We start from the raw sequence: 25,983 nt of genomic DNA on the forward strand, positions 1-25,983 counted from the left end.
CCGCAGGTCTGGGGGGATGCCGCCTCCCAGATCTTCTACTCGCTGGGCTGCGCGTGGGGCGGCCTCATCACCATGGCTTCCTACAACAAGTTCCACAACAACTGTTACCGGTGAGACTCTCCCTTCCAGCCCTGGGGCTGCCCCCAGTTCCTACCCTCTCTGCAGCCTGACCCCGGCTCCCCCAGACCCACCAGATCCCGTGCAGCCTCCTGGCCCACCAGGGCCCTCCCTTCCACTCACGGCCTTGAGATCCTGGCAACGCTGGGTCCGGGTCCAGTCATTGCAGAGCTTTGGCAGAAGAGAGAAGAGGTGAAGACAGTGATGCCCCAGGGGTCTGTGAGGACTCAAGAGCCTCAGGCCCACTTAAAGAGGCCCAGAGCAGACCAGAAAAGAGATTGGGGGCACCTTTGTTCCTAGAACTTTCTCTGTCTCCAAGCCTCTTGGCCCAACTCGGGCAGGGGGAACTAAGCTGCGTGTCCTGACTCTACCTGTTTTCCTCCCCATCAGGGACAGTGTCATCATCAGCATCACTAACTGTGCCACCAGCGTCTATGCCGGCTTTGTCATCTTCTCCATCCTGGGCTTCATGGCCAATCACCTGGGTGTGGACGTGTCCCGCGTGGCAGACCACGGCCCTGGCCTGGCCTTCGTGGCATACCCTGAGGCCCTCACCCTGCTACCCATCTCCCCGCTCTGGTCCCTGCTCTTCTTCTTCATGCTCATCTTGCTGGGGCTGGGCACTCAGGTACGAGGTGCAGGACATGGGCCTGTGGCTTGGGGAGGGAGGAGGCCGGGGCGGAGGTCAGGCCCCTGCTCTGATGGCTGTATCCTGCAGTTCTGCCTCCTAGAGACGCTGGTCACGGCCATTGTGGATGAGGTAGGGAATGAGTGGATCCTGCAGAAAAAGACGTATGTGACCTTGGGCGTGGCTGTGGCTGGCTTCCTGCTGGGAATCCCCCTCACCAGCCAGGTAAGAGCCGAGGGAAAGGCTGGGCCGGAGTTGCCAGGGTATGGGCGTTAACAAGGGGGGAGTGTAGCCTCGGGCACCCTGGACTCAGCTGCCCACTGGCCCGCAGGCAGGCATCTACTGGCTGCTGCTGATGGACAACTACGCGGCCAGCTTCTCTTTGGTCGTCATCTCCTGCATCATGTGTGTGTCCATCATGTACATTTACGGTAAGTGCCCAACCTTACATGGCCTCCTGTGTCCCGGCCCTGGGCCTGCCCACGCTGTCCTGCGGGCCTGCTGACCTCCCTCTCTCCAGGGCACCACAACTACTTCCAGGACATCCAGATGATGCTGGGATTCCCACCGCCCCTCTTCTTCCAGATCTGCTGGCGCTTCGTCTCTCCAGCTATCATCTTTGTAAGTTCGTCAGTGGTCCCTCCCCTGCTGCCCTGTGGCAAGCGTCCTTCTCTTGGGAACCAGCAAAGGGAGAGCAAGAGCCCATCCATCTGGCCAGAGCTCCCCATGGAGGCTCCACACCCACATATCTGGCCACTGGGAGTCCGAGCAAGGTTGCGTAGAGTCATACAGGTGTGTGGAGACTCAGAACCACCCAGGCCCTGGCCTTGGGTTAGGAAGGGGGCACAGGGCCCTGTATTTGAAGACAGTGCCCAGCTTCGGCAGAGGAAAGCAGGCTGGCAGCAGCTGAGAGCCGGCCCTCCCTCCCTGGTGTTCCCGCCTGGCATTCCCAGAGGAGCCTCGGGAACCATGACTGACACTGGTGTCAGCCTCCGTCAGCCTCGCGGAGCTCCTGTCTCCAGTCCCTGATAGCCGAGGTGCTCGGAGTACTCAGGGTATGTGGTGTGAATGCGTGTTCCAGAAGCAGGTTGTACAAGTCAGATGTCAGCTCAGGATCCGGGACACCCTCGTAAGCCTTCCAGGCACTGGAGTGGGCCGGCTTGGGAGGGGGAATTCTGGGTTTCCACCAGTATTCAACACCTGGGAAACTCCCATCAGGGAGCTGAAATGGTGGAGGGAACTCCCACCGTGGCCAGGAACCATGTATCAAGTCATGTGATACAACTCTCCAAGGTATCGTTAGTATCTCCACTTTACAGATGAGGAAACTGTGAGGCACCGAAATGTTAAGTAACTGATCCAAGGTTACACAGCTTCTAAGAGGCAGAGCCCTCATGCAAAGCAGGTAGTCTGATCTGGAGCCTGTGTGCTGGGCCCGTGCTACGCTAGAAAGAAGTGCAGGAGGAGGGGTGGTCTATGGACTAAAAACCCTCTGATTTTGCTCCTTTATGCTCAGGGTGAGAAGTGGGGGGCAAAAGGGATTTGCTAGTGTAATGGTCCCTCCACAGAGAAGAGGCAGGGCCATCTCTGAGTGACAGAGGGGTCAGCCCAGTGGCCAGGGCAGTGTCCGGAGTCATGCCCCCATCATGCCAGCTCCTGTGTGCCACAGAGAGGTCAGCACCGGATTTCCACTTTGGCTCATGTTTCTGAATAAAAGGCCCCTGAGGGCTGAGGCCTCCGTCACATGGGTTGTGGGATCTTCCCGAGCCTGGCGCACGCACCAGCTCTGGCCACTGGCCCAGCTTTGAAACAGGAGCAACGGAAGTCTCCTGTAAGTGGTGGGAGGAGGGGAGGGTAGATGCCAGCCAAGCGCAGTGCCCTTGAGGGTTGTGGCTTTGGCCCAGGACCTGCCCCAGGGGAGCTCATCCTCCACGGCTCCCAGGAGGCTGCCGCCCTGCTTGGAGACCCAGGGCACCGCCCAGGCAGGGCAGGAGGCAGGAAGGGCCCTGGGTCCAGTGTCTCCGCGAGATTGAGTCAAAGGCAGCAGCGCCCTCTCTGTGCCCAGAAAGCCAGGCTGGAGTCACCTTCAGGTGAGGATGCCAGGCTCTGTGGACACGTGTTTCTGGACTGTTGGTTTTCTTTGGGGGCTTTACTTCTTTATATTGCTGAAAAGGTCTTTTTTGACAAACTCCATCCTTCTATCAGCTCAAATAAAGAATTTACTGGGACTTTCCCAGCGGTCCAGTGGTTAAGACTCTGCCTTCCAAGGCAGGAGGTGTGGGATCGATCCCTGGTCGGGGAAGTAAGATCCCACATGCTGTGGGGTGTGGCCAAAAACTCAAAAAAAAATTTTTTTTTAAGAATTTATCCACAGCTTAGATCAGGATCTAATTCCATTCAGAAAACTTGCTCTAAGCTCCTCTGTGTGCAGCGTCCCAGAAGGGCCCACCCACCCCTCAATGGATATGGGCCTTGCCTTCTAGAATTTGGTCACCCAGAAGGCTGGAGGGGCCTGAGCTCCAGAACACAGATGAGGGCTCAGGGTGGATGCTGAGCCCTCCTGGCAAGTGGCACCCACTGCCCCGGCTCCTCTGGGTGGCCCATGAGCCACCTGCCCATCTTTCTGCTAACTTTAGTTTTTTCATTGCTGGAACCCCAGGCTTTATTTCCCATGTCCCTCATCTCTTTCCAAAGTGGTTCCCGAGAGCATCCCCAGCCTGACACTCATGATTTCTAGCCTTTGGAGCCTCCGCAGGCTGTCTGTCACTGTCTCCACAGCCACAGACTGGCAGGACTTTGCCCTTTCCTCTCCCCCATTACTCCCACTTCCTTGCATAAGTCAGTTCAGATCAGCACACGAGATTGTGCCAGGCACCGTGCTGGGCACTGGAGACCCAGAGCTGATGCAATCCCAGGAGCTCCCAGGTCTGGGGGAAACACCCATAAAATGCTTAGTAGATGGAAAATGCCACTAAAGCCCTTTCAGGAAGAGGAGACTGGAAATCAGTGGAGGCTTCTTGAAGGAGGTGGCATTTGCATAGGGTTTGACAGAGGAGGATGCAAAAGAGGATCCTCCATAGTATGAAGGGTGGGAAACGCTGGGTGTAGCAGAGACACTGAGACAGTAAGGCCAGAAAGATAAGCCGAGGTCTTGATGTGAGGTGGAGAAGGCCCTAAAGGCCAGGGATTTGGCCTTACCTCAGCAGGCAATGCAGGGCCATTGCGAGTCTTTGAGCAGAACTGACTTCCAAGGGCCACGGCAGCTGAATGGCTCCCTGGCTGGTTCAGGATTATGCAGAAGACAGACCTCTCCCCTTCCACCGTGGCCACCTGCCCATCATACCCTGGACCCCTGGTTCCACCAGCTTCTTCCACTACCCAAACACTGACGTCACCCCTGCCCTCCCTAAAATGCCTCTTTCTAGTTTGGGAAACTGGAGAGGGAGGGAGAGGGTGCGGATAGGAGGCCTGAGGCCTGGGTGGGGCTGGGCAGGACTCACGCCCACTCCCGTCCCCCACTCTCTGCAGTTCATTCTCATCTTCACGGTGATCCAGTACCAGCCAATTACCTACAACCACTACCAGTATCCAGGCTGGGCTGTGGCCATCGGCTTCCTCATGGCTCTGTCCTCTGTCATTTGCATTCCACTCTACGCCCTGTACCAGCTCTGCCGCACAGATGGGGATACCCTCCTCCAGGTGAGGGGTGGGGGCAGGGGGCAGCCAGGTGAAACAGGAGGGGGTGGATGGACGGGGCTTCAGGGCTCCCTTCTGATGACCGTGCCCACCCCGCCCCCAACCATGCCTACCTCTCCTGCAGCGTCTGAAAAATGCAACCAAGCCAAGCAGAGACTGGGGGCCCGCCCTCCTGGAGCACCGAACGGGGCGCTATGCCCTCACCATTCCACCCTCTCCTGAAGACGGGCTTGAGGTCCAGCCGCTGCACCCGGACAAGGCCCAGATCCCCACGGTGGGCAGTAACGGCTCCAGCCGTCTGCAGGACTCCCGGATATGAGCACAACTGCCGGGGGAGTGCCCCGCCCCCGCCCCGTGCTCCCGCCACAGAGACTGGGGAGGCGGTGGACAGGTGTCACCGCCTGCCCCTCCACGCCCTGACCAGGGCGGCTCCTGTCACCTTGGCCACCACTGCTAGCGTGGTCATTCGTGCTCGTGTCCCTAGTGTTTACAGGTCCTTTGGATGCCAAGATGGCAGCTGGGGGGCGTGAGTGATGGGAGGGTTGCTGGGGGGCCCAAAGCACTTTGGAGGGGTCTCAGGCCAGGTCCCCGGAGGCAGCTGGACTTTATGTGGCCTCTGATGCCCCCACACATTACCCTGAGCTAAGGTTCTGGGTGGGCCCCCTACCTGTCCCCCTCCCCGAGCCTTCAGCCTCCTGACCAGTGTTCCTGCCCCCAGAGCAGACCCCAGCCTCTGCCCAGGCAGATTTGGATCTTCCTACCTGGAGGCAGGGTAAGGGGCTAGGGGGCTGTGCAGTGTTACATGTCAGGCTGTAACCCCAGCCCTGTTTGTCTGTGTAATTATTTTTGTAAAAATTGTATTATCTGTGGTTGCCACCCCCTTGCCCTTGGCCTCGGGCCCAGTCTGTCTTCCAGGCCTGCCTGCACCTCACTCAGCTGCTCTGGGGTCTCTGCGCCGCCTCCCAGCACTGGCTGTAGGGCCAGCCAGCAGAGGCCCATGACCCAACAGCCTGCCCAAAGAACTCGTTTCTGGGGGATAGGGGTGGGGTGATGTTCAGCAGGAGGTTTGAGCCCAGAGCCCTGGGGAAGGGGACCCTACATGACACCCCCTTGCCCTCCCTCTGCCAGGCTAAAGGCCCAGTCTTCCCAAAATGGGCTGCCCTTGTTCACGTGCCAAATGGTCCCAGCCGGCGTGCCCCACCCCCTCTCTGGAGCCAGAGCTCCTTCCCCCAAGCCCTGCAGTATCCGTTTGTCCGTCCTCTGTGCCCCTCTGTGCAGTGACAACCCCGGAAGAGCCGCCTCTAATCCTCTGTAGCAATAACGGTGCGCCGCCCACCCCTGCCCATCCGTGCACCACTAGGATTTTAAAGTCCATAGATTTTAATGAAATTTCTATTCCTGTCTCTGCGCTGCTGCTGTGCTTTGTCTGGGTCCCCCATGGGGACGAGAGTCAGGGCTGGGATGAGACCTCTTCCTGCCAGACCTTTGAGGGATGCCTGGGAAGAGAAAGGCCAAAGGCTGTGATGGTCAGGACCAGACACCAAGGACCAGGCGAGGGGGTAGGGTGAGGGCCAGAGAGACAGACAGCCTTGGAATCCTGGTGAGGCCTCATCCAAGACTAGATCTGAAGTGGGCTGGGCCATGGCAGCTGAGAGGTGTCAGCAGCAGACAGGGCGAGTTCCAGCAGAAGCGGAAGTCTCCTTCCTGACCAGCCCTTCAGGTTGGGGCCTGGGGCGCCACACTGGACATCGGAGTGGAAGCTGGCCTTTTTCTGGGGCTGCACTGAAGCTTCCGTCCCCAGCGGCAGGTGGCGGCCAGGCCTTGAGGTTTGGGGCAGCGCTCCAGAGGAGGAGAGGGCAGGTGGCACTGGAGAGGCCTGGCCCAAACTCCAGCAGCCCCACGGAGGCAAGGCAGTGGTCCGAGGCCCTGGCTGGAGGACTCCAAGGGCTGCAGCCTGAACAGGAGGGAGTAGCTATGAGGGGGCCGTGGCCTGCGCTTAGCCCACCCGTCCAGCTGTCCACCTGCTCTGGTTTACCTGTGACCGGGGGAGACACAGGAAGGCCTCGGAGGTGCCCGCAGCTCCTGTTGCATGGCTGCCTTCTGTTCCTTTAGCTCTGGAGGAGAGGTCTAGCTGAGACACAGCGCTCAGCAGTTCCAGGGTGTGTGTACAAGAGCAGGATGGGGACGGGAGGCTGGGTGCTCTGGGGCCTGCTCAGGGTCCTCACCTGCCAGGGTGGGCTCTAGGCTTGCCTCAGAGGGCCAAGGGGCCCCTGTATACTCCTCTTCCAGGCGGCGCTGCAGGGAGAGCTGGCTCAGTGCCCAGCCTTACGGCAGGGGCGGGGCGGGGCGGGGCGGGATGCAGAGGGCAAGATACCCAAGGCGGGGCCCGGGAACCACCCCATGCAGCCTCCTCATCCCAGCCACCTGAGGACACTCCCGAGAGGAACACCAGCCTCCCTGGAAAGCTGGGCTTGGCAAGGTAGTGGCAGGCCCGAACCCAGACATGGGGAAGAGAAGGAGGCAAAAGACCAGGGGCAAATCCAGCAGGTTAATCTAGACGTGCTAACCTTGGACTTAGGGACTCAACCAGAATCTGGATTCACACGTACGAGAAGTGTGCATACAGGAGAAATGGACACAGGACTCACACAATCTTGGCACACACAGACACACAGGTATGTGGATCTCACACACCAGGTGCGAGACGGGTGTGTCTAGGCTCAGCAGAAAGGCTCTGGGGGTGGGGAGGCCCAGGGCTGCTGCTCACCTGCAGGATGGCAACCTCCCTCTTCAACTTGCAACACTCCTCCTCCAGGAGGGCCCTGGGACATGGGGGAGTGCGGCACCGGCAGCAGTGCTGCAGGCCCGGGGCACAGCAGAGCCCTCCACATAGACCCAGCCTCCAGCCTTACCAGGAGTTCCCTCTAGGCCCTCCTTTCTCAGCCCACCTCTCCCTCTGCTGCCCAAGTGCAATCCCAGCACAGCCTTGCAGCCCCGCCAGCCTCTTCCTGGGCAGGATGTGTCCTCTCCTTGCCCGCCTCCCAGCGCCCACGCTGGGGGGCCCCATTCTCTCTTCTGCACGACAGTACTGGGCCTGCAAGTCCTCCTGCCTCCATTCTCCCCCAGATCACAGCCCTTCCCCTGTTTAAAAGACTCCTCTGTGGTCCATCTCTCTCCCACACCCCAGGATAAAAGTCCTCAGGCCAAGGCCCCTGCTGGCATCCCTACTTGGCTACTTCCTGGCAGCAACCTCACCAGCAACCTGCCCTACTCTCCTGGGTCTCCCCATCAGGTATGCTGCTTCCCTCCTCCTTCCTCATAGTCCCAGTACGTCAGGATCCATCCCCCGTCCCACCCTCCCTGTCTCGACCCCCACTGCACACACTCAGGGGCCTCACCGCAGGTATCCGGCAACCTGGTCAACGTGGGACACGTTCAGTTGGTCCTTGATGACGCTGAGGTCCCTGTGACAGCTGCTGGCAGATGAAGTCAACATCACTCTCCCATGTTGCTTCACCCCAGGCCTTCAGGACACAAATGCCATTTCTCCTAGACAATTTTGTGTGTTTTCTCACAAAGGCAACATAAGATGGTACTAACAGGAGGAGTTCTGGAGCTTGGGTTTGCAAATGGGCTCTGCCACCCTTCACTGTGTGTGAGCTTGGACAAATCCATCATCCTTTCTGAGCTTTAGTTTCCTCATCCGCAGAATGGGGACATCACCCACTTCCTAAGGATGTGCGAGAACTAAGTTGCTGCCATTCAGTGATGAACACGCTGCTGCTCATTTATCTTGTGCAGTCCCCAGCCCTCTCTAGCACAGCCCTTGCACCTGTTCTCCAGGCCGGAGGAACAACTGACCACTGGATGAAGACTTTCCTTCCACCCATGTCTGCGTATAGTGCTCCCTCTTCCTGCAAAGCTCTTCTCTATTTATCTGTCTGGAAGTCTGTTCCTCATGCTCTAAGACCCAGATCAAACCAAGCTTCCAGGCTTGGTACATGTCTCCTGGGCTTCTGCAGCCCTCATGTGCTGATCCCTACAACAAGTGGCTGTAGAAGTGTCCAGTCCCAGACCAGGAGCTCCTCCATGACGGCAGGTGGGACCCGCCAGTTGGCTGGGGCCTCTGCCAAGCGGGAACAGACCCCTCCTTTCCTACCACTATACCTGGGCTCACCAGCTCTCAGGCGGAATATCCCCTGCTCTGGCAAATCACGCCTGGGCTCCTCCAAGGCAAAGCGCAGGACCCCGGGGCTGTACTGGACCCAAGCCTGGGTCTGGTCCCTGCAGAAGGTGCACACGGGGGACACTCAGGGGCTCCTTCCAGGGAACCACAGGAAAGGCGACCCTGGCCCCTTGTCAGTTTCAGGGCTAGCCCATCTGAGTTCTGGGGACAGGGCCCAGCCCCAGGTCTGAGGCTCCAACCTGCCCTCACAGATGGCCTTCCGGCGGAGACCTTGGAGCAGCTGCCGCAGTTCCTGGCGCACGAGGTCTCTGAGGAGGGGCGGTGGTGCCAGAAGGGAGGAGAGGTCAGAGGTGCGGCGCGAACCAGGGGCTTGGAAGGATCGAGCCTCTCGGAGCAGTGATCGTAGCATCACCACCTGCAAGGAGAGCTGGGACACCTTGCGACTGCGGGGGGAAGTAAGGGGAGGAAGGGGAGCTAGGGGAGTGAGGGGCAGGGCAGAGTTAAACTGGAGAGGGCTGGGCGGACAGTGAGATCCGACAAGAGCTCGAAAGTTACCGGGCAGAGCCAGGGACCCGGAGGAGGTGAGGAAATCGCCCAAGTCGTGGGATAGGCCTGGAGTGGGGCCCACCTTCCCACGCCCCACCTCTGCCCGCAGCTCCAGGCTCAGGTCCACCGTCGTCTCCCCGAGAATCCTCTTCACTTCGGGCCGCTCCGGGAGCGGAACGTGCTCTTCCACCAGCTCCCACAGCGGCGGGGAGTCCCCAGGCATGGCCTGCCCGCACCGCCGCCCCGCAACGCGCGGCCGCACGCTCGAACTGCCGAACAGCTGATCGGAGAGCTGGGTTACTGGGAGACCGCAGGTCTCCCAGTGCTGGGCACGCCCCGCCCCTTCCTGGTCTCACAGGCCACGCCCCCAGCCTGTCTCTCGGGCCGGCCTCTCCCCAGCCCCACCCCGTCCCCACGGCTAGAGTTGCCCGGTCCAGAGCCGCCGATCTCTGGCGCTGTCTCTTCTACCCAGCTACTGGCCGATTCTCCGGGGCCGGGGACCAGGAGCCAGGCCGCAGGACTGGGGCCCTAGCCCCACCTCTTCCGCGCGACCGTCACCCGGGAAACGGGGCCCGCTACCCCAAGCCCCGCCACCAGAAGGCCCCGCCCCCGCCCATTCCAGGGCGGTGCCGGCTCGTGAAGCCCAACCCACAGCCCTGGTAGGTGGTTTTGGAGTGCGAACCATCCACACCGCCCTGACTCCAAGCACCTTTCGGCTTCAGGGCAGGTGAAAGAACCGAGAAATCTGAGCCCAATGGGTTTATTACTTCTTTGTCTCTTCTGGCCGGGAGGCAGCGGCAGGGTAAACATTTCTCCTTCCAGCCGGCGGAAGTCTAGCGAACCACTGCATTTCGAGGGGCCTGGGGAACCAGGACAGCCTGGGCCAGACCGATAGGCTGTCCTGGTTCCCCCTGGCCCTCCCGTAACACACTCTGGGTCTGGGTTTAGGGATCCAGATCCCCATCCCCAAACAGACAAAGGGGCTGCTCCATTCACGTTTTTTACTAAAGCACCCACACAAGTTTCTGTGCAATGTACAAACACGAGCCGGCCCTGGGGCTACTGCCTTCTCTCTGAGGGGGGCGGGGCAGGAACCCAACGGATCCGAGCCCCATCCGCCCCATGCAAAGCCCAACCCCAAGATCCCAGACACAGCACGCCCTCTGGTCCCCTCCTGGCGCTGCTCCTCAGCAGGGGGTGCACCAGAGTTTGCCCCCTACAATGTTGAGTGAAAAAGGTTTCCCCTCCCCTGGGAGCATGGGGGATCCCCAGGTCTGAGAATTCCCCCTGGAAGCGACATTGCCCCCTAGTCATACCTCCCACTCTTCCAGGCCCTAGGGGACTCAAGGGGGGGAAACTGAGGCACAGAGAGGTGGAGTGACCTGGCCCAGGCCACTTGGCGAGGCAGTGCAGGGGCTGGCCCAACCCTGACAGTGAGGGGGGCTGAACTGGGGAGGGAGGAGCAGGAAGAAGGGTTGACCCCAGAGAGGGCTACACTTGAGGGGTCTGCCCAGGACAGAAGCTCCCCGAAGTAGGTTCTGAAACTTCCAGGTGCAGCTGGGGGGGCCTACTGAAGACCCTCAGAAAACAGAGCCCACAGTCTCTGTCCTGGGGGATCTGTCACAGAGCAGCCACCAGCCAGGCTGTAGGTCAGTCCTCTGGCAGGCAATCCTTGGCACTGGTAGCCTTTGTCCATTGGTGTCAGCCCCGAGGAGGCCATGATGGGGGCCGCCCAATGTCCACTGTGATATTAGTGAAGAGCGGTTGCCGAGACACCTCCAAGACCTGGTACCGCACTGACCCGATGCCATCCCGCTTCATGGTCAGCTTCGTGTTTTGAATCTTGGTAAACCTAGATAGGATGGAAGTGGGTCCAGATCAGGGCTCACCACCAAACCCAACAGAGATCACTGGGGCCAAGGGTCACGCCATCCTGGCTTCTTCCTGGGGTGACTCGGTTCTCTTCGTCGCCCCGTCCACCTGCCTGGAGCCCTTTGGCTCTTGCAACTACCCTCCAAAAAGAGATCTCACCCCCTTGAGTCCAGAATCACAACACCCTCACAAATCTTTCTCTCATCTCAGACCTAGACACAGGGCACCCCACAGGTACCTCAAATGCAACGTGTCCTGTATTGTATGCATCATCTTTACTCCTCACACCCATCATCTCTGTGCCATCTTCTCTGTTCCTCATCCTTTAGTCACTCCTTCACCATCTATTTATTGAGCAGTCCCCGTGTGCCAGGCGCGCTCTAAGCACCAGGGTCACAGCCATGAACAGGACAGCAAGGTCCTTCCTCTCGTGGCAAGTCTATTCCACTAAGGGAGACAAGTAACAGACAAGGAAGACATCAGCGCGCTAAGGGAGACAGGAGAGGGAGATCAGGATGACTGCCATGGAAGGGGTGCGTGTGGGCCATCAAGCTGACAGCAGAGGAAGAGCATTCCAGGCAGAGGTAACAGCACATGCTGACCCTACACTGGAAATGTGAATTTGCACAGCTGAGTGGCTAGAGCTTAATGGGCCAAGGGGAAAAACCAGAGTAAGATTAGCTGGGAGGTTAGAGCATGTACGGGCAGGCCTCTGTAAGTCAGAGGAAGCAGTTTTTTATTCTGTGGGTGAGAAGACACTGAGGGATTTTTCGCCCAGTTTGGGGGAGGGAGGGCCAGGGAACATGAACTATAGAAGAGGGAAGACAGAAAACCAGCTGGGCAAGAGGACGGAGGCCACACCAGGGCAGAGGTAAAGGGAAAAGTGGACCAGCTCAGATATGTTTGGGGGGGGGTGTGGCACTGATGTGACCGGCTGATGGTCCGGACATGTAGGGTGAGAGAAAGAAGAATCCAGAGCTCCTAGGGCTTCCCTGGTGGCGCAGGGGTTGAGTCTGCCTGCCAGTGCAGGGGACACGGGTTCGAGCCCTGGTCTGGAAAGATCCCACATGCCGCAGAGCAGCTGGGCCCGTGAGACACAATTACTGAGCCTGCGCGTCTGGAGCCTGTGCTCCGCAACAAGAGAGGCCGCAATAGTGAGAGGCCCGCGCACCGCGATGAAGAGTGGCCCCCGCTTGCCACAACTAGAGAAAGCCCTCGCACAGAAACGAAGACCCAACACAGCCATAAATTTAAAAAAAAAATAAATAAATAAAACTTAAAAAAAAATAAAAGATCAATTTGGTTATTAAAAAATAAAAAAATAAAAGAATCCAGAACTCCTAGATTTGAGGCAAAAGCAACTAGGTAGATGAAACCAGCATCCACAGAGTTCCTTAAGCCAGAAACATCTTGCTATCATGCCACTCCCCCACCTAAGGCAGACATCACAACTGAGGATGGCACCTAGACACGCTATTCCTGCAACAGGACCATGGCCCCTGGCAGGTGCTTCCAGAGCTCCACTCCCACCCTCATCCCAACTGTTTTGATCCTCCCAGTCGTTCTGAGCTCAGTTCAGATTGCTCTCCAGAGCCATCCCAACACTGAGCGCTCTCCCTCAGATGCCCTGAAGCCCCTCTTCTCCCAGCCTGTCGTCCTTGCCCTGCTCACCATGGTTTTTATCTGAACTGCTTTTTCATCAGCTCCCTGGACGCCTGGTGCGTCATGCTTCTGCCAAAGATCAACCCTACATCAGTGCTGCCACTTCCCTCCCCACTCTGACACACTAGCTTCACAGCAGAACATCCCTACTGGTCCCGTGGGGGCACGGCAGCGTCACACCCACATGCCCCCTGGGCTCCGTCAGTTCCTTTGGGCCTAGTCTGCTTCCTCCTGCTCCACCCAGCAGCTCTGCCAGCCCTTTACCTTCTTCAAACTCAAAGGGTGGTCCTTCCAAACCCAAATCTGGTCCTGCCCCTTCCCCGCTGAAAACCCTTCTATGACTCCCCAGCGCCTCTGGGACAAAAGTGAAACTCCCAACCTGGGATCAGCAGAGACCCCCTCTCCTGTCACTCCCAGCCTTCAGACTGAAGAGTTTCAGACTCTCAGTGTATACAATGGACGTTCACATTCCAGACTCCCACACATACTATTCCTTTTATCCAGACTGGCCTCCTCCATCAGCCTGGTGAATATAGCACTGTGCCTAGGGTAGGTGTGTGACAAATATTTGTAGAATGAATAACTCTTTTCAAACTCCAGTTTACCATCACCTCCTGCAGGAAGCCTCCCACCATCACTCCCTCTTCTGCCAGGACAGCACCTTGCCCTGATCACCTTGTGCTGCCTCTGCTGGCCTCCCTGCCTAGAATGAACTTCACACAGGCTATCCAGCCAGGACTGGGTCTGACTGCTCTGCACCCTCTCGCCCCCTGCCCCTACATTTCACATGCCCTCAGGCACTTCTCCCACCCAGCATCAGACACCAATGTTGCTTCCTCCTCGGAGACCAGCCACCTACTCCAATCTCAGAGGGCTCAGCAATGACTTCCACTACCACCCCACATTGCTCGGGCCACCTCTGTTGGGTCCGCAGGCCCTGGGGCTGTGCCCTGGGCCCACTATCTCTCGTCCTATCTGTTCTGGCACAAGTGAGGTCTGTGAGGGCACCGAGAGGAATGCAAGCTACTCAGTGACGATCTGAGTGAGCCCTGCCTTTAAACTTCAGTCACTTCTAGGAATCAGGCCAGGGGTGAGAGCTGGACGGGGTGAGGCTGAGCTGGGGACCGGGGAACAGGGATCAGGGTGGTGGGAGTCATCTCTGTAAGTCAAGGGTCGGGGACCTTGGGATCACCTCTGGGTGTCAGTGGCACTGGGACATCACTGCTACGGAGTAAGGGGCTGGGGCGGTTGGGGTCAAGGGCGCTGGGGGTCACCTTTGAGGGTTGGGCTCATTATGCTTGTCCCGGTCGTGCTTGATCATGCGGTAGCGGCCTATGCGGACGTCTGGGCGCGAGATCTTCATCCCAGCCAGGGAGATCCTGGGGACGGGGACAGCCGGGCTGGAGCAGGCACCAGGAAGGGTGAAGAGCCCCGCCCGGTCTGCGCCACCCCCGCCTCAAGCACCCAGTCTACTCCCTACCCTGTCCCCACTCACCGGTTGAAGATGTCGTCATCCTCACCACCCCAACCCCAGTACTCGTTGGGGAAGCCGTTGATTCTCAGGAACTGGGATTTATTCAGGCCCGACACACCTCCAAAGTAGCCAGCATAGGGCAGCCTAGGGCACGGAAGGCAGGCATCAGTGAGGGGCCTCAGGGGATTCCAGATGGAGGCCCGGCAGCAAGGGGGCCACTGGGGCTGGGAGCGATGGCCTGGGTTGGGTGGGGAGGCCTGGGTCCACCTGAGAAGGGAGCCCTCACCGAAAGCCAAACTTGTCCATGGCAATGGCGAAGTGGCGAGGCTGGTCGCCACAGCGGTACAGGTTGCGGTCATCCATGGGCACCAGGTCCACGTCACTGAAGATGAAGCAGTTGTAGGTGGCGTCCTCCTTCAGTGCCTCTAGGAAACCCACGTTGAGCAGCTTGGCCCGGTTGAAGGTGTCCTCACCGTGCTGGGGTTGGTGGAGGGGACAGGTCAGCTCTGGGCCTGAGACTTGGAGGCACCTGCCACTTTACCACCATCCAGCGCGGTCCCTGCGGGCCCAGTACTACTACCCCCACCTGCCCCCATCGGGGCCCCCAGACTCTAGGAATCAAGGCCAGCTCTTTACCCTGGACCTGGCCTTGCAAGGCCTTTCAGGAAGTGACTCCATCTTCTCTCTGGCCACTGCCCTCAGATGCTGAGGACCAGCTATACTACATTCCTCCACGACCCCAGAACACGCCAGACTCTTTCTTGCCTCCAGGCCTCGGTGTTAGCAGTTCCCTCTGCCTGGAATGCTCTCCTTCTATGCTTATCAAACTCATGCCTGGAAAGGCCTCCTTCACCAAACCTCCCCGCCCCAGTATAATTACTCATTTCCTCCCGTGTGCTTCCCTTATGCCAGGGTCCATTCCAACTGTTACAATTTAGAGCTCTCCTTTCATTCATTCCTTCTAACATGCCAGGTGGCCCTGTCCTTGGTGCCAGGTGTCTTCTCTGTGCTGGTGCGAATCCTAGAGATGACCGGCCCTGAACACACAGTTTCCCTACTGAGCACGTCACAGAGTGAGATGAACCAAAAATGCCCCCAAATGACCAGCATCTAAGATGCAGAGACCACGAGGACTGAGCCACTGAGCCTCAGCCACCTGTCCCCTCTGGCTCATGTAGATCCACATCCGACTCCCCGGGCAGCCTCTGGGACCAGGACAGGACCAGGCTCAGTTCACTTGTCTCCGCAACAAAATGATAAGCACAGTGAGCCTGGGATCCCCCGAGAAATGGGCTGCGGGACGAGGTCTCCTTGAGGCTGGTCTCCTGGCCATGTAGCCCCAAGCTCCAAATTCTGGCCAGAGCAAGGAGGGTTCCATGGAAGAAGCTGGCTGGCCCCTGAGCCCCCTGCTCCAACCCATGATCTCCAGGCTGGAGCCAGAGACGCTCCTGGTCTTCAAGTGGGCCCTTCTGGAAGGAGAGGAGGAGTAGCCCCTCCTCTTCACCAGCCAGCCTGGGCCCGAGGGGGTGGGAGCTGCTCCCCTGGAACCTGAACGGCCCAGCCTCACCTGCTCTCTTTCCTCCTTGCCCTGAACCTTCCCACCAGCCCTTGGAGCAACTGTCCACTTTCTCCTGGCTCATCGGCACTCCTTCCTAACCTCTCTCACCACCCCAGGGCCCTAGGTTTCTCCCACAGGGCTCATAAACATGCTCATTTCTCTCCCATCCAAAGAAAGCCCTCCCTCTAGCCACCGCCCTACCTTTTGCCTTCCCTTCTCAGCAGAGGGGTTTTTTTTTGATCGAGAGTTGTCTCCAATTGGCTACTTGCATTTTGTCAAATCTGATTCCTTCTGCAACCCACTGCAATCTGCTTCCGCCCCCACCAGGCCCCTGAAATGGCTCTCGCTGGGCCCACCTTGTTGCTAAATCCACTGGACGCTTCTTAGTCTACATCCTTCCTTACTCCCCCAGCAGCGCTCATGCAGCTGCCACGCTCCCTTCTTGACGCTTATTCCTAGGCTCCTGGGACACCAAGCTCTCCTGGGTCTCCTCAAACCTTTCTGGTCAACCCACGTGGCCTCTGTGTTCTCTCTTTCTCCACCCGTTCCCTTATGTTCTGGCTTTCTCCTCTCAGCTCCCAGGCCCCCCTGGGCAGGCTGACATTGCTGGTTTTAGGGACCATCATCTGTGTACTGGTGGCTCCCAGATCCCTCTCCACCTCAGACCTCACTCCTAGGTCGATTCATTTGTCCAACTGCCTGCTGAACATTCCTCTTATACTTCCCCCAGGCACTTAAATTCATCACATGCAAAAAAGAATTCAGAGTCGCACTCACCCCCAGACCTGGCCCAGATCCTATGTTCCCATCTCATTCAGAGGCGCAGGCATCCACACTGCCAACAGTCAAGACAGAAACCCTCGAGATGTCCCGGCATCTCTCTTTCCTTACTCTCTGCTATAGTGTCACATCTCTCCCCTCACCCACACGACTCCTGCCCGACTCGTATGCACATTCACCACCTCCTTCCTGAACATCGTAGCCTCTTCCCAACCGGGCCCCCTGCCTCCAGGCTCCCCTTGCATCCCACTGTCCACAAGCAATCAGAGCAATCTTTTTAATAAGCACACATACACATTGCTCCCTCATTAAAACCTCACAACGGTGCCCCATCACTTTCAGGCTAGAATCCAACTCTTTAAGATTCCTCCTAAGACCCTTCTGGATTTGGCCTCCACTAGCTCTTCCAACCTCATCTCTGTTACCCACCCTACACGTTGGACCCCACCCCTCAGCGGACAGTTCCCGAACACGAGACCAGTTCTCTCGTTGGGGCCTGGGGCCTCCAGGTCCCTCTACATAAAATGCTTGCCTCCTCCAGTCCCTCCGCCAGCTGATGCCTGTTCATCCCTCAAGACCCATCTCAATCGTCGCCTTCCCACCCCAGGGCTGGACCAGGCCCTTTGGTGGTCCCACTGCCCCCTGCTCCAACTCCAGTCACACAACATTGTCCTGGAGTCTAAAGGGATCCAAGTTCAAGTCTGGGAATTCTCTGTGGGGAGGAGGGCCTGTATCAGATCCTCTCCAGGTTCCGGCAGCCAGCCCCAGCCAGGCCCATGGCAGGGCTCAGAGCCTGAGCTAAATTCCTGGATCTCAGCTGTGCTCAGCACTTGGCCCTAAGGCAGACTTGATCCCTCTTTCAGGTCTAACTCTCCCTCTGCTCGGGGGCCCTCCATATCTCAGAGCCAGCATACCCTAAGCCGCCACCCCTGTGGGTGGGGCCTACCACGGGTAGACAATGGCTCTCACCCCCTATCGAGGCCATGCACACACCTGGCAGTGTGCACACCACCATTAACACACATGCACGCCCCTGAATGCACATACAAACCTGCCTACACACGCAATGACATACACGTGCCCCCACACATATGTACACGTGTCCGCACAACCACTGGCAGACGAGCAGCCACGAATGCCCCCAACCCCGTGGCTGCACCAGCAGGTATGTGGGCCCCTCACCCACGGGTGCTCGTGGGTTCCCTGGTGGCTGGTGGCCAGCCTGGGGGCCGCAGGCAGCACACCTGGTTGATGACATAGATGCCATAGCGCAGCCGCTGTCGCCTGAGGATGGGGTGCAGATAGTGGAGCCAGTAGCGTAGGTGGTGCTCCCGGTGTCGGAAGGGGATGATGACCGCCACCGTCTGGGCTGGCGTGCAGTCGGGCGGTGTATAGCGGCCGCCCAGGAGCACGCCTGGGTTTTCCCTCTGCACCCGCTCCAGGGGCATGGGTGAGGTGAACTCAATCAGCAGTCGGCCCACTGCAGGCAGGACGGTGGCAGGAATCAGGCCTTCATCAGAACCCAGGGACACCAGCCCTCTCCCTCCGCCTGGGGTGGGCAAGGGAACCCCAGAAACAACCCTCTGACAACACACCCAGACCCTTGGCAACCCCGTGGGTCAAGACTCCACTCCCCCAGTCCCCTGCCCACCCCTAGAGGCAAGCCCCACCCTGCAGTCTCACCAAGACCAGGCGGCGAGTCAGGACAGGGTGGCAGGACAGGAGCCGTGGGGCCCGGCCGGGCGCTGGGAGCCTCGGGGAGCCCGGAGCTGGGGGCGGTGGCGTTGGGCCGAGAGCAGTTGGTACTGCTGCTGGCGGCTGGGTGGAGGGCACGGGCGGGGCCTCGCGCACTGAAGCGGCTGAAGAAGGCCAAGTGCTGGGCGTAGACGTCAAAGTAGAGGATGACGGCCACGAGAAAGTGCAGCAGGCAGAGTAGGAGCACGGCCTTGCAGACGCGCTCCAGCGTCCCCCCGAGGAGTCTGCTCATCCCGCAGGCGGCCACCGGCCCGCCCAATGGGCCCGGGCATCCGGCTGCTGGCCTGAGCAGGGGTAGGAGAGAAACAGACCCAGGAGGTCAGGGCCGGAGGGGCTAGGCCACCCACCCACCTCCTGCGCACCACTCACAGTCTTAGACCCGCATCCTCACACTTACCTGCTCACACCCTTCGACTTACATTCTACCTGCAAATACACACAAACAGTCCCTGGCACCTCACTACTCCCGCATCTTCACACAATGCCTTCCTTCCTCATCCTCACTGACACTCACAAGCACAGCTTCACCCACCCTCACACTCAGGTATGTGCCCTTATTGCCTGACTTCACACACACCCCATGGATTCCCAAGAACATGGACATGTGACCTCTAGGTCACGCTGGCTCATACCTGAACAAGGAAACACGTTTACGTGTAGACCCACATGTGTTCTCTGTGCCCCAGAGAACAAACGCCCCACAGGCCAGCATCCTCAACCCAGGACTCCTGGTCTGGGGGAGGGAGACCATTTACTGAGTACTTACCATGCAAGAGCGCTTTGTACTCAAGACTTCATTTAGTCCTCTGGGGAACATGGTGGGCAGTGGTTTGGTTGGACAGGTTCCAGTGGCAAGCAAGCCAGGCCATCTGGGACCAGGCTGGGAAGTGGCCCTCAGCATCCAGGTGGCCCAAATTTGAACAAGATGTTTATGGGATCCCTTCCCTCTGGAGCAAGAGGTCAAAGTACAGGGTGGGGCATCAGACACCCCTCCCATAAGACCTCAAGGATTGGGATGAACTATCTGGGGCCTGCCCAGCACTGCTGGTTCTGATTCCCAGGAAGGGGAACGCTTGGGCCCTGGAGACAGCATGTTAGGAGAGGGTCTTGCCTGGGCCATGGCTCTAACTGTGGGTCCAACACAGCAGCAACACTTCTGGGGGGCACTTCTGGCAGTGCTTCAGAGATCAGGGTGAGTCCCACTCAGATACATAGCGTCACACAACCACAAAGACACCCGCAGTCCCAGCTACAGTCACCTGCACTCAGATACACACAGAACTACATATAAAGTCACAGACACGCCTGGGTGACAGGAACAGCAACACGAGTCACGCATTCACAAACAAAGCCGCCGCTCCTGGACTTACAGAGTCACACAGACGGGCTCCCGGGCAGCTCACAACACCCGGACCCACGTGCAAATACTCCCACCCCTCCCTCCGGGGCAGGGGTTCTGGGTCAGGCTGCCAGGCTGCGAGGTGCGTTTGGGCGGGGCTGTAAGGCTGAGTGGCCTGAACACGTGGCACCCCGAGACCTGGAGGCAGCGAAGACAGGGTGGGTGTGGAGCCTGGCGGGGAGGGGGCTTGGAGGAGAGGATGTGGGGTAGGGGCCGAGGAGCGCCTCCCCACGCCACGAGGCCAGGGTGAGCGAGGACAATAAGGGAGGCTGGCTGGGAGCGGGCAGAGGAGCCCGAGGGGGGCGAGGAGACTCGAGGGATGGGGGTAGGGTGGGGTGACGCCAGGCCAGTGTCCGGCCGCTAGCGACTCTCACCGGGTCCTGGGCGGGGATCTCGGGGCCGCGCTCGGGGCACCCCTCGCGGGGCCGGGTCTAGAATCTCGGGGCCCCGGGCTGGGGGCCGCGCGCGCCCCCCTCTCACCCGGCGCTCGGGGCTCAGCAGGGGGCGCCGCTCCGGCTCCGGCTGGATTCCGGGCTCCGGCGGCTGCGAACGGCTCCGTCCCCCATGGCCCGGCCCCGCCGCCTTCCGCCTCCCGGTCAGCGGCCCCCGCGGCCCCCGGGCCGCCTCCCGCCGCCGCCGCGGGCCATGGAGCCGAGCCGCCCCGGGGGGCAGGGCGGGGCCGGGCGGCCGGGCAGACCCACGAACCCGCCGACCGATAGACCACAGCGCCGCCACCTCCCTCCCGCGCTACGGCGCCTCGGAGGGGCAGGCCCGGCCCGCGCGCCCGCGCGCGCGCCCCCGCAGCCCCCCGCCTCCAGCGCGCCCGTCCCCGCCGCGCGCCTCCGACGTCCGCCCCTGCCGGCGGCCAAGCGCAACGGAGCGAGGGGACGGAGGACCAGGGAGAGGCGGGAGAAATTAATCAGACTCATCCAAGGGGTTGGATTCGAGGTCCGAACCGGAGAGGGTGTGGATGGGTAAAACCCATTACGGAGGAATGGGGTCTGGTCTGGGTTGGAGCGCGAACTCGGCCAAAGCAGGGCCCCTGGAAGTTAGGCCAACTCGTGCAGGGAGGTCAGGGATTTGTCAGCTCATCGATGGGAGCATGACTAAGGGTCCGCCAGAGGGGGCTGCTAGTTAAAACTGGGCAGGACACTGAAAGGCGTAGACAGAAGTGTGTGGCAGGGGCTTCTAGGGAACAGGAGGTTGGACAGGAGTGGGAGGAGCTGGACATGGCCCCAAGGGATCAAACTAGTTACTGGCAGGGTATGGTGCGGGGACGACGGGCAGAGGCAAATGAATGGGTTCCAAGGCCCCAGGGGTAGAGATGATGGATGCCTGAGGGTAAAGCCAGGTAAGCAAATGTGGCTAACTGGGGCTGGGCTGACCAGAGCCCTGAGAGCATGGGACTAGGACACCTCCCTTCCCCACACAAACACATGGGCCCATATACCTACACTCCCCCCTTCCCTTCAATAAAGATGTTCAGAACTACAGAGTCCTCAGCCCAGCACACTTTCCTTCCAACCCAGGTGCCAGCGTTGTCCACAGCAGAGACAGTGTATGAGTCGGAAAGTTGGCAAGAAGCTGGCACGAAGTTGAGACCTACAGGCCTGTTTACCCTTCCTCTGTGAAAGGAGGTGGCGAAGAAAGGCAAGAGAAGCAGCACTGACCCAGACAAACACCATGTTTATTTCACAAACACTGGGAAGATGGGTTGGAGGTGGAGGTGGGACACGGGTGCAAAGCTGCACACCGTCAACAGCAGCCCACTCCCCACACTGCGGATCCAGCCAGGCAGTGCCTCCAAGTCGACAGGCAGCAGAAGTGAGTGCAGGGAGGGCCCTGAACACCAAGCCCCCTGAAAGCCGAAGGGGCACAGCTCCAGCTGTCCCGGGAAAACCACAAATAAATAAGAGTGGGGCACGGCCCCGCCCACACAGATCATCTAATCACCCATCTTCACTCTGGAGGTCTGCAAAAGAAGAACAGGAGAAATCAGTCAGGAACAGAGAAATAGATTAGACAATGACAAATGACAGATGATCAGACCCATGGCAGGACGGACAGACCACAACAGATGGATGACTGGACCAGGATGGACATGCTGTGACAAACACAGGGACACAGAGACAACTACAGAGTTCAACTGTGGGACAGACAAGACAGAGAGAAGTGGCATATGGACAGTGCCAGCCACCAAGAGTCAACCCAGTCAGGCGCCCACAGTCACATTCAGACACTCAGGCTGGTCCTTAATCACACACACCTCAGATGTGCTGTCCTACTGACAGCACAGTCAAATACACCAAGACGGACTGAGACAGACGCATCCCAACCTGGTCTAGACTACAAAGACACAGAGGAACAGACAAAATAACAGAACAGGAAAGAGAAGCTAAATCTTTTGTATATATACACAACAGACAAAAAAAGACAGTTGTCAGTGATACCACATTGAAGACAGAAATAAATGGAAAACTTCAAAAGGGGAAAACCAAGAGATGGGAACTAGGTGGTGGAAACTGTTTAAGAGGTTCTTATGGTTACAGGTGTAGACGGGAGCACTGTGGCTCCTCCACAAGAAGGGTGAGGCTGGGCTGGGGACAAGGAGAGAGGCTCCCCAGGGGGATTCAGCACCTGAAGGATCGCAACGATGACCCCAAAGAGGCCGATGGCACTGCCGAAGATCTCCACAATGAGAATCTTTACAAAGAGGCTGGGGTTCTGTGCATCAGCCAAGGCGGCACCACTGCCCACGATGCCCACGCACACTCCACAGAAGAGGTTAGACAGGCCCACTGTGAGGCCAGCCCCAAACATGGAGTAACCTGGAGGGATGGAAGGGGAGCACTGAGGCCAAGCCAGACACAAGGAGAGAAGAGGGCAAGGGATTCAACATGGACTAGTGGGGCCAGCCACCACCCCAACTCTACAAAGCAGGCTAAAGTAGGTGAGAGAATATCAAAATGAAGAATCTAAGCTGGGGCGCACACTGGAGGGGGAAGCAGCTGTGAAGCCCCAACTTTTTGCCTTCACACACCCACCTACCTGCATGGTAGTTTCGATGGCCAATGGCCTTGGGGTCAGTAGCACTGAAAGGCTGAGGGAAGCAGAGAAATAATCAGAAATCACCCCCTACTCCACTCCCCCTCCTCCACCATCACTAAGCAATATATAGAACACACTGGAATAGATGCCCACCCCACCTAGTCCTCCATACCTCAGCCATGTTGCTAATGACAATCGCCATGATGATGCCATAGATGGCCACAGCCTCACAGAAGATGATGCTGGTAGTGGTAGCGGGGGATTAGGGGGTGGAGAGGAGAAAGAGTTGAGAAAGAAACCAACCTTCCTCCCTGAAGAGTCTCCAGCCACCTCTCCCCCACTGACATCCGACCCCAACAGGAGGCTGGTCAGGAGCAGCACATCAGGCAGGTCAAACGCACAGGCAGCTACCAATGCAGCTGGTTCTGACAACCTTACAAAGGTCCTACACTTACCTGACCAGGTTCTTCGTCTTAATCCTGGGGGCCTTCACCCCTCCCCCAATGATGGAAGAGCCAGTGATATAGATGCCCCTGGTGGACGGATAAGAAACCAATGAGCAAAGCCCAATCCTGTGGTTGCCCCCGAGATGACTAAGAACCCAGTGACACCACTTGCTATGATTCAGCCCCTCCCCTGACCCATGACCCCAACACTCACCATGCTGCTCCAACCACAGACAGAGAGATAGCTAGACCAATGCCCAGGTTTGACCACATGAAGGGGGAAGTCTCCGTCAGGAACCTGGTGTGCAGACGGGGGAAGACAATTCAGCCCTGGTGGAGAAGTGGGCACAAAATCCAACCCCCCCCCCAACACCCCCAGTCCTCAATGCTGAGACAAAACACTTCATGTTTCCCAAAGGTCCCCATCCCAGACAGCTCGGGGGTGGGGTGGGGTAGGGATCAGATCAGAGAGGGCAGGCGGCAAAGAAGCTCCTAGGGGAAACCTCTCCCTTACCATGCCACATCAAAGCGGAAGCCCAAGTCAAAAATGGTGTAGCAGATTCCTGCAGCAGTGAGAAAAACGGGGGTTAGGGACTGCTCTCTAGAGAGAAGCGCCACAACTTAGGCAAGAAGTTACTGCTCAGCTGATGGGCCACCTTCCCAAAAGGTCTGCCTACACCTAAGTCAAGGGAGAGTCCTCTGGCTGACCCCACGTAAAAGCACAGCTGCCTATACAAATTCCTCTACTCAGACCTCCATTTTCTACCACTCCCTCAGGAACGTATACCCTCTGTGACACCACCTCCCAGACCCAGACCCGTCAAGGGGAGCCACCGGCAGGCCTGAATACCCTGGAGGAGGGGAGGGAGCAAGAGCTCTGGCCAGGCCCCACCAGATGCAGCCAGCCCAGTCCGAGCCGCTGTTTACCCAACACGCTGTGGGTGTGGGGGGAGAGCAAGACTACCGGGAAAAGAGGAACTGGAGCAGCCGGCTCGTGACCCAAGCAGGCCGGTCAAGAGCAAGAGAGGCACGACAGCAGGGAGCCGGGGAAGGGGGCGGCAGTGTCAGAAACGGACAAGGCCTGCGCTCGCGGTCCCCACCGAGCCCCGCCCGCGCCCCTCCCCAAGCAGCTGGAGATACGGGTCTCCTCTGTCGGGGTCAGAGGCCCGGACAGACGCGAGGCAAGTCCAGGAGCCCGGGGTGCAAAGCCCGCGCCGGGGCCCAGTATTCCCAAGACTCCGCTTCCCCGCTGGGCTCTAGCCGGGCTAGCTCGGCCCGATGCCGGCCCCGCCCGCCAGGGCCCGGCCTCACCCACGACGAGCAGGCAGGCCCAGAAGGCCACGAAGACCCCGGAGTAGAGCAGCACTAGCCCAGTCATGGCGGCAACGACGGAGGGGCTCGGGTCGGGGGCGGGGGGGCCGGAGCTCAAACCTCGTCCCTGCGTCCACCGTCCGCCCCGCAGTGTCACCTGACTCGCCCACGTGACGCGCCGGCGCCACGTGACCACACGCCGGGCCCGGCGCCCCGGCGCCGCCGGTCTAGAACTTGGTGATGCCGGAAGTGCGGACGCAGAGGATTGTGGTGGTTGTAGTCTCGCGCCCCTAAGGGCCTCGGATGCCCTTCTTACTGAGTACCTCGACCCCTTGCCTGGCCGGTCAGTCTCGCGTTCGTCCAAGCTCGCTCTTTCTGCGCCCCGACACTCCGCCCTGCTGCGGCGCACCAGCCCTGCTTTCCTGCTCGCCGCCGCCCTAGCTTAGTCTCCAAGCCAGTGCTGATCTCGCAGGCCTCCCCACGACCGTCCCACACAGTTTCACGAGAGTATCCGCTCCGTCCCTGACTGAGCTCATGCTGTTTCCTCTGCCTGAAGCACGCTTCTTCGTGCTCACCCCATGGCCCAGCCAACACCTATTGGTCTTGGGATACCATTCCCCCAGGAAGGCTTCCCTAACCAGAGGCAGGGGAGTGCGCCCGCTCTGGGCTCCCCCGCCGCCCTGGCGATCCTTAATGAAACTTCAGCAAGATCATGTCACTCTCTTTGAAATACCTCGGAGGCCCCCATTTCCCTCGGAATAAAAGCCATAGTCCTTAAAATGGCCTACTAGGCCCCTACTGTTGCGGCTCCCCATGCCTCTTACCCGACTTCATCTCCTAATACTTCCCCACTAACTCCCTCCTCTGACTGTACTGGCCTCCTGGCTGTTCCTTGAACACACCAGTCACACCCTCAACGCGTTGCACTTGCACTTGTTCCCTCTGCTTCTCCAAATTATCCACGTGGTTCATTCCTAACTTCTTTCAGTCTTTGCTCACCTTCAAAAGGCCTTCTCTGACCATCCTGTTTAATATTGCAGCCCCTTCTCTTGCACTCCTTCCCAGCTTTACCATAGCCCTTATCACCATTCTGCATACTAAGTGTTCCGTGTCTATCTCCCCCACCACGAGAATGTAAGCACCATGAAAGGATTCCTGAGCTCACTGCTGGATTTCCAGTGCCTGGCACACAGTGGGTGCTCAATACATATCTGTAGAATACATGATTGGTGCCCACCTTGTCCTAGTTACCACAGTCAGTTTACAGAACTGCCTCTACTAGCAGACTGGGCAATCCCTGAGGGCAGAAATCACATCTCCCTGTTCACCTGCTTCTTCAACACGCTGGACAACGCCAATATGCCGAGATTCTCAGCAAATGTGGGGAATTAAGAGGTGAGTCATTTCATTTCACCCCTCTGAACCTTTAGGGTCCAGCAACTCCACTTTGCCTGAAGCACCCACAATGCTGGTTTATGCCTGTTTTAGCATGGTGTATCCTTTGC

At 58.8% G+C, this 25,983-nt stretch overlaps 4 protein-coding genes across 31 annotated transcripts in view; 1 reads left to right on the forward strand and 3 right to left on the reverse strand.

Annotated features, from left to right (window-relative positions):
- Nucleotides 1-5,844, forward strand: part of SLC6A9 (solute carrier family 6 member 9) — a 31,638-nt gene extending 25,794 nt beyond the window's left edge. For all 9 annotated transcript variants that reach the window (XM_082364664.1, XM_082364668.1, XM_082364666.1 and 6 more), the window contains 7 exons: nt 7-110; nt 508-745; nt 836-970; nt 1,077-1,176; nt 1,266-1,366; nt 4,274-4,444; nt 4,566-5,844. In XM_082364664.1, coding sequence (XP_082220790.1) covers nt 7-110; nt 508-745; nt 836-970; nt 1,077-1,176; nt 1,266-1,366; nt 4,274-4,444; nt 4,566-4,760 — 1,044 coding nt within the window. In that variant the 3' untranslated portion in view covers nt 4,761-5,844. The remainder of the gene's footprint in view (nt 1-6; nt 111-507; nt 746-835; nt 971-1,076; nt 1,177-1,265; nt 1,367-4,273; nt 4,445-4,565) is intronic.
- CCDC24 (coiled-coil domain containing 24) lies at nt 5,804-9,803 on the reverse strand. Of its 17 annotated transcripts, none has more exons than XR_014236905.1 (8): nt 8,867-9,785; nt 8,609-8,725; nt 7,840-7,917; nt 7,209-7,263; nt 6,667-6,736; nt 6,477-6,555; nt 6,027-6,395; nt 5,804-5,937 (listed from the first exon to the last, which is right to left on the reverse strand). XR_014236905.1 is itself a non-coding variant. In XM_082365228.1 (8 exons), exons 1-8 carry the CDS (start codon nt 9,394-9,396, stop codon nt 5,892-5,894), a joined length of 1,164 nt encoding a protein of 387 aa, XP_082221354.1. In that variant the 5' UTR covers nt 9,397-9,803; the 3' UTR covers nt 5,804-5,891. The 17 variants fall into 17 exon arrangements, 13 of the variants coding, with proteins under 13 accessions (XP_082221354.1, XP_082221358.1, XP_082221348.1 ...); XM_082365228.1 differs by having other exon boundaries at nt 6,207-6,395; nt 8,867-9,803; XM_082365232.1 differs by having other exon boundaries at nt 5,804-6,395; nt 8,877-8,935; nt 9,271-9,781.
- Nucleotides 9,804-10,157: 354 nt separating this feature from the next.
- B4GALT2 (beta-1,4-galactosyltransferase 2) lies at nt 10,158-20,458 on the reverse strand. Of its 3 annotated transcripts, none has more exons than XM_082365436.1 (7): nt 20,048-20,458; nt 18,203-18,558; nt 17,764-17,999; nt 14,468-14,658; nt 14,203-14,325; nt 13,982-14,086; nt 10,158-11,025 (listed from the first exon to the last, which is right to left on the reverse strand). In XM_082365436.1, the coding sequence occupies exons 2-7, from the start codon at nt 18,504-18,506 to the stop codon at nt 10,875-10,877; spliced, it is 1,110 nt and encodes a 369-aa protein (XP_082221562.1). In that variant the 5' UTR covers nt 18,507-18,558; nt 20,048-20,458; the 3' UTR covers nt 10,158-10,874. The 3 variants fall into 3 exon arrangements, with proteins under 3 accessions (XP_082221562.1, XP_082221560.1, XP_082221561.1); XM_082365434.1 differs by having other exon boundaries at nt 20,154-20,293; XM_082365435.1 differs by lacking the exon at nt 20,048-20,458 and adding an exon at nt 19,041-19,180.
- Nucleotides 20,459-21,339: 881 nt separating this feature from the next.
- ATP6V0B (ATPase H+ transporting V0 subunit b) lies at nt 21,340-24,656 on the reverse strand. 2 transcript variants are annotated; one of them, XM_082365760.1, is made up of 8 exons: nt 24,479-24,654; nt 23,682-23,730; nt 23,382-23,465; nt 23,177-23,254; nt 22,894-22,963; nt 22,722-22,773; nt 22,311-22,501; nt 21,340-21,645 (listed from the first exon to the last, which is right to left on the reverse strand). In XM_082365760.1, exons 1-8 carry the CDS (start codon nt 24,543-24,545, stop codon nt 21,619-21,621), a joined length of 618 nt encoding a protein of 205 aa, XP_082221886.1. In that variant the 5' UTR covers nt 24,546-24,654; the 3' UTR covers nt 21,340-21,618. The 2 variants fall into 2 exon arrangements, with proteins under 2 accessions (XP_082221886.1, XP_082221887.1); XM_082365761.1 differs by lacking the exon at nt 23,177-23,254 and having other exon boundaries at nt 24,479-24,656.
- Between the last annotated feature and the right edge of the window lie 1,327 nt (nt 24,657-25,983).

Source organism: Balaenoptera borealis (assembly GCF_965194805.1).
Source record: "Balaenoptera borealis genome assembly, chromosome: 1".
In the NCBI taxonomy this organism is placed as follows: domain Eukaryota; kingdom Metazoa; phylum Chordata; class Mammalia; order Artiodactyla; family Balaenopteridae; genus Balaenoptera; species Balaenoptera borealis.